At 48.6% G+C, this 12,375-nt stretch overlaps 1 protein-coding gene across 1 annotated transcript in view; it reads left to right on the top strand.

The window, feature by feature from the left end:
* The window catches only part of FAM105B (family with sequence similarity 105, member B), a 51,951-nt gene extending 46,790 nt beyond the window's left edge, over window positions 1–5,161 (top strand). Inside the window, exons 5-7 of the mRNA XM_006874153.1 lie at window positions 1,492–1,617; window positions 3,350–3,619; window positions 4,967–5,161. Of these exons, the coding sequence (XP_006874215.1) occupies window positions 1,492–1,617; window positions 3,350–3,619; window positions 4,967–5,161 (591 nt within the window). The remainder of the gene's footprint in view (window positions 1–1,491; window positions 1,618–3,349; window positions 3,620–4,966) is intronic.
* Window positions 5,162–12,375: the final 7,214 nt, after the last annotated feature.

The following is a 12,375-nucleotide window of genomic DNA, read 5'->3' as shown; positions in this document are numbered from 1 at the left end:
ATGCATATGAGGTTATTGAAAATACCATGATTTGGGTCAGGCGCGCACCTTAGTCCTCAAGCTGACATCTTTGCTCTTCAATACTTTAAAAAGGTCTTGTGCAGCAGATTTGCCTAATGCAATATGTCGTTTGATTTTTTGACTGCTGCTCCCGTGAGTGTTGATAGTTGATCCAAGAAGCATGAAGTCCTTGACGACGTCAGTCCTTTGGCACTAGGAGAAATGAGAAGATTGCCATCCACTGCACAGTTCATGGAGCCAAGGCCGAGGAGGTCCTGGAGAGAGGTCTGAAGGTGCGGGAGTACCAGTTAATCAAAGAATCACTTTTCAGATACTGGAAACTTTGGTTTTGGGATCCAGGAGCACATTGATCTGGTTGGTATCTACGGCCTGGACTTCTTTGTGGTGTGGGTAGACCAGGTTTCAGCATCGCAGACAAGAAGCACAGGACAGGCGGCGTTGGGGCCAAACACACAGACTCAGCAGAGGAGGCCACACGCTGATTCCAGCAGAAGTACAATGGGATCATCCTTCCTGGCGAATAAATTCCCGTTTCTATCCAAAAGGCCAATAAAAAGCGTTCAGTGAAGTGTAAAAAAAAAAACAATTGGTTGCAGCAGATAACTGCTACACTTTAGCCGTCACTGACGAGGAAAAGGCAGAGAAGCAAAGCTGAAGCAGTCCCCCCACCCCCAGGTTTGACAGCAAAGGAGATGAAGTGAACCAGACATCATGCTGATTTAAACGGCAATAAACTTCTTTAAAATTGGAAACAAAAATGCTTGTGAAGAAGTGAAGATGGTGGGACATTGTCGCCTATACTTTGAGGATTTCAGAAAGGACCAGTCCCTGGACAAGACTATTATGTTTGGTGAAATATAAAGACCCTCAGAGATGGATCGGCACCATGGAAGCAACTGTGGGCTCAGGCATAGCAATTGGGAGAGTGGTGTGGGACTGGTCAGTGTTCCCTTCTGTTGTGCCTGGGTCGCTGTGCATCGAAACCAGTATGACAGCACTGGTTCATTCATAGTAAAGTGTTCATTCAAAGTACACATGTTAAGGTTACTTGCCAAGAGGTGCTTTTCTACTTAGTTTTAAAAATCAGAAGTTAGGTTGTATTTTCCCCATCAGGAGAAGGTTAGGGCCATCGTGTTTTGTGTTAGTTGTGGTGGGAAGCTACCGGGGATGTAAAGACAGCGCCTGCACACAGCCTTCACTGTCCCACTCATGTACGGTGGGAGGTGTCTGACTTGTTGGGGTCCCATGGGGTCGCCAATACCTTTGTGTCTCAATCAGAACCATCAGTTCACACCAGTGGTCCCCCTCAGCGTCTTGAGAGCCTCCCTCCCAAACCCAGATGGCAGACTTGCAGGAGCTACTTCTGGAGATGGAGGGGGATCATGCTAGCTTCCCAGGGCTTCTGATCTGGATCCTCTGGTGGGCTTCTTGGAATGTTAACCCTTCTCTCTCTGTTTCTTGATGCACTAGTTACCAGAAAAACTATTCAGCAGACACAGCTGGATCAAGCAGTGGAAACTGGGCCTGCAGCTTGATGGCAGGAGTGAGGACCTGGTGGACAGGATTAAGGACTCCCTCGTTCTGCTCAGGAAGAAGGTTTGCCACCTGCCCCTGTCCGTCTCTCATCAGTGGAAGCTCCCACTCCTGGGCCCAGGACATCAGCTCTGCTCTTGGTGGATTTTAGGCAAATCAGGTTGAGGGACACAGCCTCTTCCTGGGAGGTCTCTGGTGACACGGGAGGCATGGCAGGGCCATGCATTCTCGGGGAGGCGAGTGTGCTCGTCTCGGAGATAGTAAAACCTTGGCCTTTCTAAGAAGGAAGCCTTCCCAAATGGTGTTGGTTGTAAGTTATTCCTGAAGGCCACAGTATGTCATTCAGTCCCTATTTCTTACAGCACCATCAAATGCTGCTGATCCACCTTTACTGCCTTCTTCCAGTCGTATTCCCTTTGACTTTCCAGTGAGAAACTGGAGTGTCTTGTCATTCAGAAGTGTCTGGGGCATTTATGTGAGACAGGGGAGGGAGAATTTGGTCTGCCAGTTCCTGTTGGGGTGGGTTTCAGAAGGTTGCCCCTTCTGATCTGGGCCTGCTGTACATTGAGCACCTGGAGCCTGTGGTGAGGGCCTAGGGTGAGGTCCAGGCTTTGTAAAGGGGCCATGGGAGCAAGCGGTCAGGAGGAGAGATAGATTAGGGCTTTGTGTGGTCTTTCACAGCCAGTGCCGGGCGCGTGATGGGATTCAGGGAAGACCAAAGGCCCTGGCTTGCTGGGCCAAGCAAGAGAAGATGTGCTTATGGGAAAGTACATTGTCAAAGGAAGTCGAGTAGGCACACCTTTCTGCCACCCTGAGGCAGCGGGAGAGAGGAGGGAAGGGGTTCAGGCGGGAGGCCCTGACTTCTCTATGTGGGGGAGCCAGCCACGGTTTCCTTTTCCTCTCTCCGAAGCTTTTTGTGAACGGGCTCATTTTGCTGTATTAGATGTGCAGCTGTCATTAGAGCCTCGTTTGGGGAGTGTCTGAGTAATGCCAAATCGCTGTAGCAGTACAATGATTCCTTCATCCTTCTCCGGAGCAGCCAGCGTGCACACAGCACCTTCTTCGCGCCAGGCTCTGCACTAGAACTCTTCTGAGTGGTGTCTTGTGCAGTGGCTGTGGTTGTTCCAGTCTACAGATGTAAGATGCAGTCTGGCTCAGCGCTCCTCCCTGATGACACCTGGACCCCACCCAGGCTGCACAGCTCCTGAGCTGGGCTCCTGACTATAGCTTGGTCTCCTTCCAGAGCCATGCCACACGCAGGCTGCATGTTGGGGAGAGTCGTGCAGTACCAGCACTGCCACTGATGCCTACTCTGGAAGTTTTATCTGGAAGTGGTTGTGGCCTATTCCTAATGACTACTGTGTACGCTGGTACCTCATGCTGCCATTCACGTTGACCCGGAAGCACATACCCTTGTAGGGTTTCCTGGCTCACGTGAAGACTCTGTCTGTGAATTCCCACTCTGCTTGATTGTTATCAGGAGTCCGTGAGAATTTCCCAATTGTATTTCTTCATTTGAAGCTTATGTCTGGGTTTAAGAGGTTGGAAGGCTGCGTTCAGTAACCCTCTCCTTCCTTGCCCAGCATCCCACGTTGACGCCTGCCTTTGTGTTTCTGGTGGTAACTTGTCTTGGGAGCTCCTGAAGAGAGGGGTCGTTTGACTGCTTTCTGCTGCTCCATGCAGGGGCCTTGTGCGCACCTCAGTGCCCAGCGTGCTGCTCTGACTGGGGAGCGTGGGGGCATAGTCTCGTTATCTGACTGGTGGCCCTGGCGCTGATGCAGCTCTCTCCCTGTAGTGGGCAGGCCTGGCGGACACCAGGACTGCGGAAGCGAGACAGACGGCCTGTGATGAGCTGTTCACCGGCGCCGAGGAGGAGTACAGCCTCTATGAGGCCATCAAGTTTCTAATGCTGAACCGAGCCATTCAGCTGTATGACGACAGGGAGCGGGGGAAGGACGTGCCCCTCTTCTCTGTGCTCCTGTTTGCTCGGGACACATCCAGTGACCCCCATCAGCTGCTGAAGAACCACCTCAATCAGGTGGGACACACGGGGGGCCTTGAACAGGTAAGCTGTGCCTCAGGGTGAGGCATTCAGGGAGGCCATTCTGGGAGTTCTGAAGTGGGGTCTTCCTTTGGCTTTGTCTTGCATTTCTCTAAGTTCACACGAAGCAGCCTGGTGGGGCCACTCTCTTGGGACAAAGCTGTAGCAATCTGCTCCCATCCAGACTGCAGCCTTGGAAGCCCTGTGGGGGACTCAAGTTGGAAGTGACTTGATGGCCCCCACAACAACTGATCATGTTGAGCATCTGTTCACGAGCTTCCTGGCATTTCTTATCTTTGGGAAGATAACTGTTCAAATCTCTACTCATTTGTAATTTGTGTGTTGTTGAGTTGTAAGAGTTCTGTTTATAGTCTGCATGTAGGTTTCATATCAGAGATAAGAGGGGGCTTCCAAAGTTCATGGAAAAATTTCATTATCTTTTCATTCCATTTTCTGTGAACTTTTTAAAATCCCCTTGTATAATCCCTTAACCTGCCTTTTTTATAGTGACCGTATTGCAAAGGACTCAGGTAGGCACAAAGGGAAGGAAAAAACTTTGTGTGTTATTGATTATTATGCTGTATCTGAATAACAGTGGATTCCTGGTGTGGTGCTGTAAGATACGGCTGCAAACCACAGAGCCAGTGGTTCAAACCCACTGACTGTTCCTCGGTCCTCAGAAACCCTGTACAGGGTCTCTGTGAATCAGAACCGACTTGATGGTACTTACCAGCAACAACATCTGGATAACTGGGGTGATGGGTTATTAGTTACTGTGTTTATGTGGGTAACTGGAGTCCTGGGGTGGTGCTGCAGTATAATACACTTAGAACCACTCCTCAGAAACCCTGTACAGGGTCGCTGTGGGTCGGAACTAACTCAGCAGCACAGAACAACAACATCTGCATAATGGAGCATGGTGGTTCTATAGACTAAGCACTGGACTATGAACCTCAAGGTTGACACTTTGAGCCCACCAGCTGCTCGGCAGGAGAAAGAGGAGGCTTTCTGCTCCTGTGAAGGGTTACAGTCTCGGACACTCTATTCAGGATTGCTAGGACTTGGAACCGACTCGATGGTACAACATCAATAGTAACACTCTGGATAGCTGAGCTCTGGTAGGTTATCAGCTACTGTCTGCCGGGATCCCTGGGACGGAGCTCCTGTTTTCAGTGAGTCTGCCCTCAGACAAGGTGGTCCCTGGGTGTTGCAGAGCTTTATGCACTTGGCTACTCACTTGAAAGGTGGGCCTCAGAATAAAGGCCTGGTGCTGCACCTTTGAGAATTCAGCTTTGCTCTGACCCTCACGGAGTCTCGGGCTTGCTGTATGTGGGTCCCCTCCAAAAACCTGCCTGTTCTTTCTCCCTCCAGGTTGAGATGTTTCTTCTTGCCTATGCTGTACGCCACACCATCCAGGTGTACCGACTCTCCAAGTACAACACTGAGGAGTTCATCACGGTATACCCCCCTGACGCCCCGGAGGACTGGCCTGTGGTGACGCTGATCGCCGAGGATGATCGTCATTACAACGTCCCCATCAGGGTGTGCGAGGAGAAAAACCTGTGAGGATCATGCTCCCTGGACAGCCTCACGGACCTGCGAAGGCACCTAGGCAATCCTCGTCCTGGGCGGTGGCTGCAGGGTCTCTTGGTGCGCCCTGTCTGGGAAGGGTTTCTGGGAACCCCTTCAGCTCTGTGAGCCATGCTGGACTGGGATATTCTGGAGAGACCACCTTTTCCCCCAAGAATTGCACATCTCTTCTCTCCTCTGATGCAGCAGATGCTGTGGGGACTGTTGGTACACCTGTGGGCAGGGCAGGCACTGTCTTCCCACAAAAAAGGAGACTGACGTGGGGCAGGAACAGGAACATGTGCTCTGTGCAAATCAGACTGCCTCAGATTCTAAGTGGGCTTTTTTTTTTTAAGTGGTGAAGTGGGTGGATCTTCCTGTGAGTCGGCTTCAGTGGTGGGGCTCTGCACTGGCCTATGCTGATGGTTGGCTTGCCTTCTGTCTCTTGTGGAGGGAAGAGCAATGGTGTGACTGCTTTAGTCCTAATGAAGACCACGCTAAGCAGAACATCTCATAGTAGATGAAGAACTGGGTCCAAAAATGGGCAACTTGGCGACGTTTCCGAAGACTGGAGAAGGAGCCACAGCAGGGAGTGGTGGTGAAAAGTGGAACATCTTGCTCTCCATGGACATGACTGGAGTCTGACGCCCCTTTCCCCATGGGGTTTGGGGATTGTAGTCAGGGACTATTCCTCTGAACATCCACAGATCCACGATTTTTCAGTTGGAAGGGCTTTGCTAGCTGTCTGGTGTGTTTCTTCAGAGGAAACCAAGGCAAGAGATTTCAGTGTGTCACTAACTAAGGTCAGCCGTGAGGAGCCTGGTGCCTGCTCTCCTCTGTTTCCACAGCAGACCCCGGGGCTCCCCGGACTGAACAAAGAAGCAGACGGGGCTCTGTGGTTTAGGTGGTTGACTCGCCTCGGGAAGGCTGGTGCAGTGCCGAGGCCAGAGGCTGCCGAGGTGGGCCCAGCCCCCTGCCTGCAGGTCTGCACCCGCAGCATCCAAACTGGCTCCATGCTGGAAGGTGCTGTTTCCCTGAAGTTCCAAGTTCGTTTTATAGAAATTAAAGTCTTTCTATGACCCAATTTAATACTGTGTATAAAGGATCTAGTCTGTTGTTTGGGACAGGGAAAGAGGAGCTATATTTGAAATTTTGAGTTTTGCTTTTACTTAGAAATGAAATTCTCCATCAACACCACTCAGAGGATGCACAGAACGTGTAGACTGTTACTTTGGTTTTTCCCATCATGGTTACGAATCGGGCTGTGAACCTCAAGGTCAGCGGTTTGAAACTACCAGCTGTTTCATGGGAGAAAGATGAGGCTTCTGCTCCCGTAAAGATTTACAGCCTTGGAAACCCTGTACAGGGTCGTTATGGGTCAGAACCGACTCCACAGCACACAGCCAGCCATTACCTCATAGTGCAAGGCACCAGGTTTGGCTAGGTGTTCATTGACTACAGTGTTGGGATCAAACTCTGCTCTGCAGTGTGTGAAGTTGTTGGAGAGGCTAGGGTTTCGGTGTGTTTTTCACTGTGAAATGCAATGGTGCCTTGAAAACGGAGGTGCTTAGAAGTCAAATTAAAGTCATAGTAATGAGTTATGTGTTGTCTTTGATGAGCTGTTCTCAGACTCATAAATGAGCAGCAGGAAATGCCGCCCACGTCATTCCTGGGCTTTTCCTCAAAGCACAACGGGAGCCACACGAGCTGCAAAAGGCAGCAGGGCCCGGACCCGCGGAGCCTGGCCCCTGGCTCTCAGGCACCGTATGGTGTCAGGAACAACCGTGCGTATACAGTTGTGCATTTTGAGCATTGCTATTCTTACTGAAGCTCTGCTGTACTTCTGAGCCACTTAATTGTTTACATTTAAGACTTTTTTCTTGTTCTTTGTGTTATTGTGAGAATGTATACAGAAATTGTGTTCTTAACCCACCACATTGACAAAAACCCAAAATGGTGCATTTATTTTGTGTGGCTTGGTGTCTGTCCCCAGACCTTGCTGGACTCTGCTCTCAGGTTTAGTGGGGTCACAGGGTGAGAGGAGCAGAGTTTCAAAGAAGCGGAACTGCAGGAAGTGCTTGGCCGACTTAAAAATAACGTTTCTCTTTTGGAACATGCAACTTCATTTACCCAGAGCTTATCCCATCTCCCCTTCTGGTCTTTCAGTTGGCCAGAAGATGTCAGCAGAATTGAAACTGAAGTCAGACCACAGTGGGTCCAGGAGGATGAGCCACTTAGCTCTCTAGAGTGGCGCCATGGTGTGGAAGGCAAGGGAGCTGGGGCCACAGTGCTGACTTTCTGTCCCCGTGGTCTGTACCAGAGCTCAGGAAGGCCACCCACTCCTTAAGAAGACATGATTTATTTCTGAGTTCATTGAAAGATGCACTGACACCTGGAAGATGTACTGTAATGTCTTCCACTGAGTGACCGTGGCTCCTGGAGAACGTTTTCTGCTCCCTCCTTACCTCTGATGCTACTATAGCAAGCGTGTGCACCCTCATCAGTTTCCCGCGTGAACGTGGAACAACGGTGGTGGCCTTTGAGAAGAAGAAGCAAGTCTACGACCTCTCACTTCAGATCGAGGAATTTAGAACATTCGCAGTTCCTCGTCTTTCTAATATGTACATGTTCAAATGTTTTCAATGCACAGAACAGGATTGGTTTTATTCCTCACTTAGTAACATAGTTAGGGTCCAAAGACCAGGTGGTCGCTATGTGGAAATGGAGGATGGTCACGTCAGACCACCAAATAGATGATGATGACATCAGTCCGTAGCTGTCAAACCACCAAGAATCACGGCCCGCCCAACCTTGACCATCACACCTCAGCATTGGCGAACAGCAGACGTAGGTTGTTAATGCGCAAAATAGTCAGTAGATTAAAAAAAAAAAGTTATAAACATAGAGTGTTAGCTAACGAGCTAGTCAGTAAGTGTGTACTTGGGTACATAACCATGGGCACTTTCATTACACTATCTGTGTCTGGGAGCATGTGTCTTCATTAAGGAAAGTGAATCGTCTTGTTTCCTCCCATTGCCTGTCTCTGTGGCTGTAGTGTGATCTCAGGCAACATGAGTCTAACCTAACTCCTCTTTTGGAAGAGATGACGTCGGTGACGTTTTCTGCATGGGTGTGTTTGATGCTTTTTGAGGGCTCTGTATTCCTCGCCCCTTCCAGCCCATGTGGCTGTTCACAGGCAGCCAGGCCACTGTGAAGGATATCCTAGGCTGCCTGTGTGCTGCACCTGCCTGCCTTTCCAGTCCCTCATTCCTGCCCGGGACTCTCTCGGACTTCCTGCCCATAAGCCTTCTGTGAATGTCGTTCAGTAAGATTTGAAGCTTTTCTCCTGACTCTTTCTTATGAACCACTTTGATGACCGAAACCAGTGAGGACTCTCACTGTAGATATGCCTAAGAAGAAATGAGTTGATTTCAGACCTGTGACTTCCTCAACAACAGCGGCAAACTTCAGTGTCTGGGAAGTAGATCAGAAATGTGTGGGAAATGCTGGGTGTCCCCACATGATGTCACAGCCCATGACAGACGGGCACAGTATGAAGTCACTTAACATCCCAAAGACAAAGTAATGAAGGAAAAAGGAACTGTTGATTTTATTTTTATAGCTTTTCTTGTGAGTTGGAAGATTCACAGGGCAGATCATTAGTTTTCTAATCAAAACAATAATTACAATCTCGATGCACCTTCAGCTAACAGTATTTACCTCCGTTATTTATTTTTTCATGTACAAATACCACTGAAAATATATTGATTGAAATGTCCAAAGGGCACATTTTTCAAACCAGCCTTCTGCCTTCCGGCACACTGCCTTTCTCAGTCCATGAGCCTAGAGCCCTCTGCTGCTCTGTCTCTGTGCCATTGCCTCTGCCACCATCTCTGTTGTCGCCGCTTTTTGAATTAGGATCCCTCATTCCTCTCTTGCTCTTCTATCTTGATGGCCCCTGGGTTCTCTGTGACTGAAAGGACAGATGAACTGCTCTGCCTTTTAGTTATGCCTCTTCTATGTTTACAGCTGTGACAATCACCATTAGTCCTGATAACAGTTGCTCACAATTGAATCATAAAACTCTATCCCCATCATCACCAGACCCATCTGGACAAGAGGAAAACTGTTCAGAGGGGATTCTATGTTACCTACTTAGTTTTGACACTAAACACCCTCATGAAAGCATGTGAGCCAGCCACTTCTTGCCTTTATTGCCCCCCAATTTTGATAGCCGACGTCTAAGTTGCCTATCTCAGTGTAAGAAGGAACTTATTTTAGATCCAAGTTTCGAATGGCACTTAAGAACCACACAGCAGATACCCCCAGGCCTCCCACCTGAGTTCTTAACGAATGACGATGACAGCAACTGGAAGGATTAAGTCAGCAAATTCACATTTCTAAACTGCCAGCTGCTTGAACCCACCCACTGCCACCCAGCCGGTTCTGACTCACAGCAATAGGACAGACAGAACTCTCCTGCACAGGGTTTCCTAGACTCCATCTTACAGAAGCGCACGGCCCCATGGTTCTCCCGAGGCAGCTGATGGGTTCCAACCACTGTCCTTTTAGTTAGCAGCCCGACGCTCAGCCCACTGTGTCACCAGGACTCCTGTGTTCAGCAGAATTAGAATACTTAATGCTTCCCAGTTTGGAAAGCCTCATTCGTGGAGTGCAGAGACCAGCGCTCCAGCTGACTGAGCTGGGCTGTGGTTTAGTGAATGTGTGGATAAGCACAGAAAGTCGATGGTCATTGCTTGCCTAATTCAGTTTAGAATTCCTGGTCATGAAACAAAACAGGGCCAGCTGCCTGCCAGTGGTAGTCAGTGGTACCAGGGGTGAGGGGAACTAGGCCGTGCCTGGGAACCAGGGGGAGCACATGGGACGAGTGCAGGGGTGTGTTTGAGACCTCCTCACCGTGCATGCAGTCCCCAGCACACAGCTGGGTTTTTTTTTTTTTAACAAGGTTTGGGTGGTGTGTCTGCATCCTAGCGCAAGTCTGTAATATGAATTGGGGAATTGCAGACCGTTTGCAGCATGGAGATTTTGTCTGTCTTCCCTGCATGGACTGCTGTGGAGGAGAGCCAGGAGGTGCCATGCTATGTGAACTTGGCTGACTCCTTCTGGTTGTCTTAACAATGTCTCTCTTTACACTAAACTAACACACACACACACACCTGTGGAAACCATGCCCTGAGGCTCCAGACAACTTTGGGACCCTGCTTTCTACTGCAGACATGAGGGGGTGCCTGATTCCTGGGGGCTCCAAGCCCCCTAGCACTTGTTAACTCTCTAGTCTGGCTGAGCTGGCCCCCAACTTCCTGTCACATGCTGAGTCTCGGCTCTTCCTCATCAGAGGCCAAGCCAGCTCCAGGTCTCTGCAGCTCGTCCCCTTTAGGAGGCCAGTTAATGGGGATTGTAGAAATAACAAAAAGTAAACTCCTGGACTAGAACTCAGAAGCCTGGCTGTGGTTAAATTTCAGAACTTGGGTGAATTTGAGTCCAATGCTTCAGCTTCCCAGCCCCCGTGGAGTCCGAGAGCTACCACCACCACCATCCATGTTGAGCTGAGAAGTTGGGAAGGCATGCTTCTGGAAGCCCATGACAGACAGTATTCATCACCAACGCCAGAATTCAAAGACATCCATTTCATCTGCTCTTCCTCTTGCGTTGTCTAGCATTCATTTGCATATGAGGCCATTGAAAATACCATGGCTTGGAGGTCAGGCACCTTAGTCCTCAAAGTGACATCTTTGCTGTTTTTTTGTTTTTAAGTTTTTATTGTGAACTGAGTGATAGTTTACATGGGAGAATATCGGTTTTACAATCATCATTTCATTGCAATTATTACAATCTCCTCTGTACACCATCATTCAAGAATATTTGCTTCCATTCCCTCTTTTTTTTGGTTGGAGGATGTTCACAAAAACACTCCTGGATATATAATAATTTAAACAACCAAAGGACGCATTCTGAAAACCTGCACACAGCCCTCTCTTTCCATGAGTCCAGAGTCCTCATTTGCTCCCTCTCTCCATGTCCTCATCTCTGCCTCCATCTCTGGTGTCGCTGCTTCTCTGGATAGGGTCGCATATTCTGCTTATACTCTTCTCCCTTGATGGTCCTAGGGTCCTGTTTCTGGACTGTAAGATTAACTATTCCCCCATTTTTGTTACAAAACTTCTACCTTTACAATTGTGACCATCACAATTAGTCATGATAACAGTTATTCACTATTGAATCATAAGAGTCTTATCCCCATTTCTTTTAACCAGACCCATCTAGACAAGATGAAAACTATTCACTGAGGACTCTGTTTTTCCCTACACACTCTTTTTGCAGTTTTTAACACTCTAACAAGGTCTGTTGCAGCAGATTTGCCTATTGCAATAGTCATTTGATTTCTTCCATGAGTATTATGGATCAAGTCAGACACAATCCTTCTCTCTGTTTATCATGGTGTTGTTTATTGGTCCATTTGTGAGGAGTTGTGTTTCCTTTATGTGGAGGTGTAATCAACGGTGAACTATGGTGCCTAGTTTGGACGTGGGTGTGAATTTAACACCAGTCATCATCTGCTAACAAATTGAGCCGTGGCCAGCCGCTTCCGCCACAACATCTAGGCTTGCTACATCTGCTACCAGAGGCTTGTTGTAGTTAATTACTGAGGAGTCGGTCCCGACTCATAGTTACCCTGCACAGGGTTTCCAAGGCTGTAAATCTTTACAGGAGCAGAAAGCCTCTTCTTTCTCCTGCGGAACATCTGGTAGTTTTAAACTGCTGACCTTAAGGTGAGCAGCCCGATTCGTAACTACTATGCTGGGAGGATTACAGGCTTCTAGGAAAAAGAGAACATGAAATGAGCCCACACAGCAAAAAAATCTCACTGGGATAAATGCACACAGGGACAATTGCTAGCCTAAACTGGAACTTCTGGAGTGCTGCTATAAGATAAGCACCGAGCTGTGAACCACAAGGTCAGCAGTTCAAACCCACCAGCTGCTCCTTGATATCCTAAGCATTAGTGAGCTGAAATGGACTGGTATTGGCCATTTCAACTGGTATTGAACTAATCAATCATGTGGCTTACTATGCTGGGAATGACAAATTGAAGAAGAATGATGTCGCGTTCATCAAAAAGAGAACATTTCAATTTCTGTCTTGAAGTGTGATTCTGTATGGTGGTAGCATTGTTGTTGTTGTTGTCAGGT

Source organism: Chrysochloris asiatica, unplaced genomic scaffold, assembly GCF_000296735.1.
Source record: "Chrysochloris asiatica unplaced genomic scaffold, ChrAsi1.0 scaffold00264, whole genome shotgun sequence".
Classification (NCBI taxonomy): Eukaryota; Metazoa; Chordata; class Mammalia; order Afrosoricida; family Chrysochloridae; genus Chrysochloris; species Chrysochloris asiatica.
This window is presented reverse-complemented; position numbering and strand designations above follow the sequence as displayed.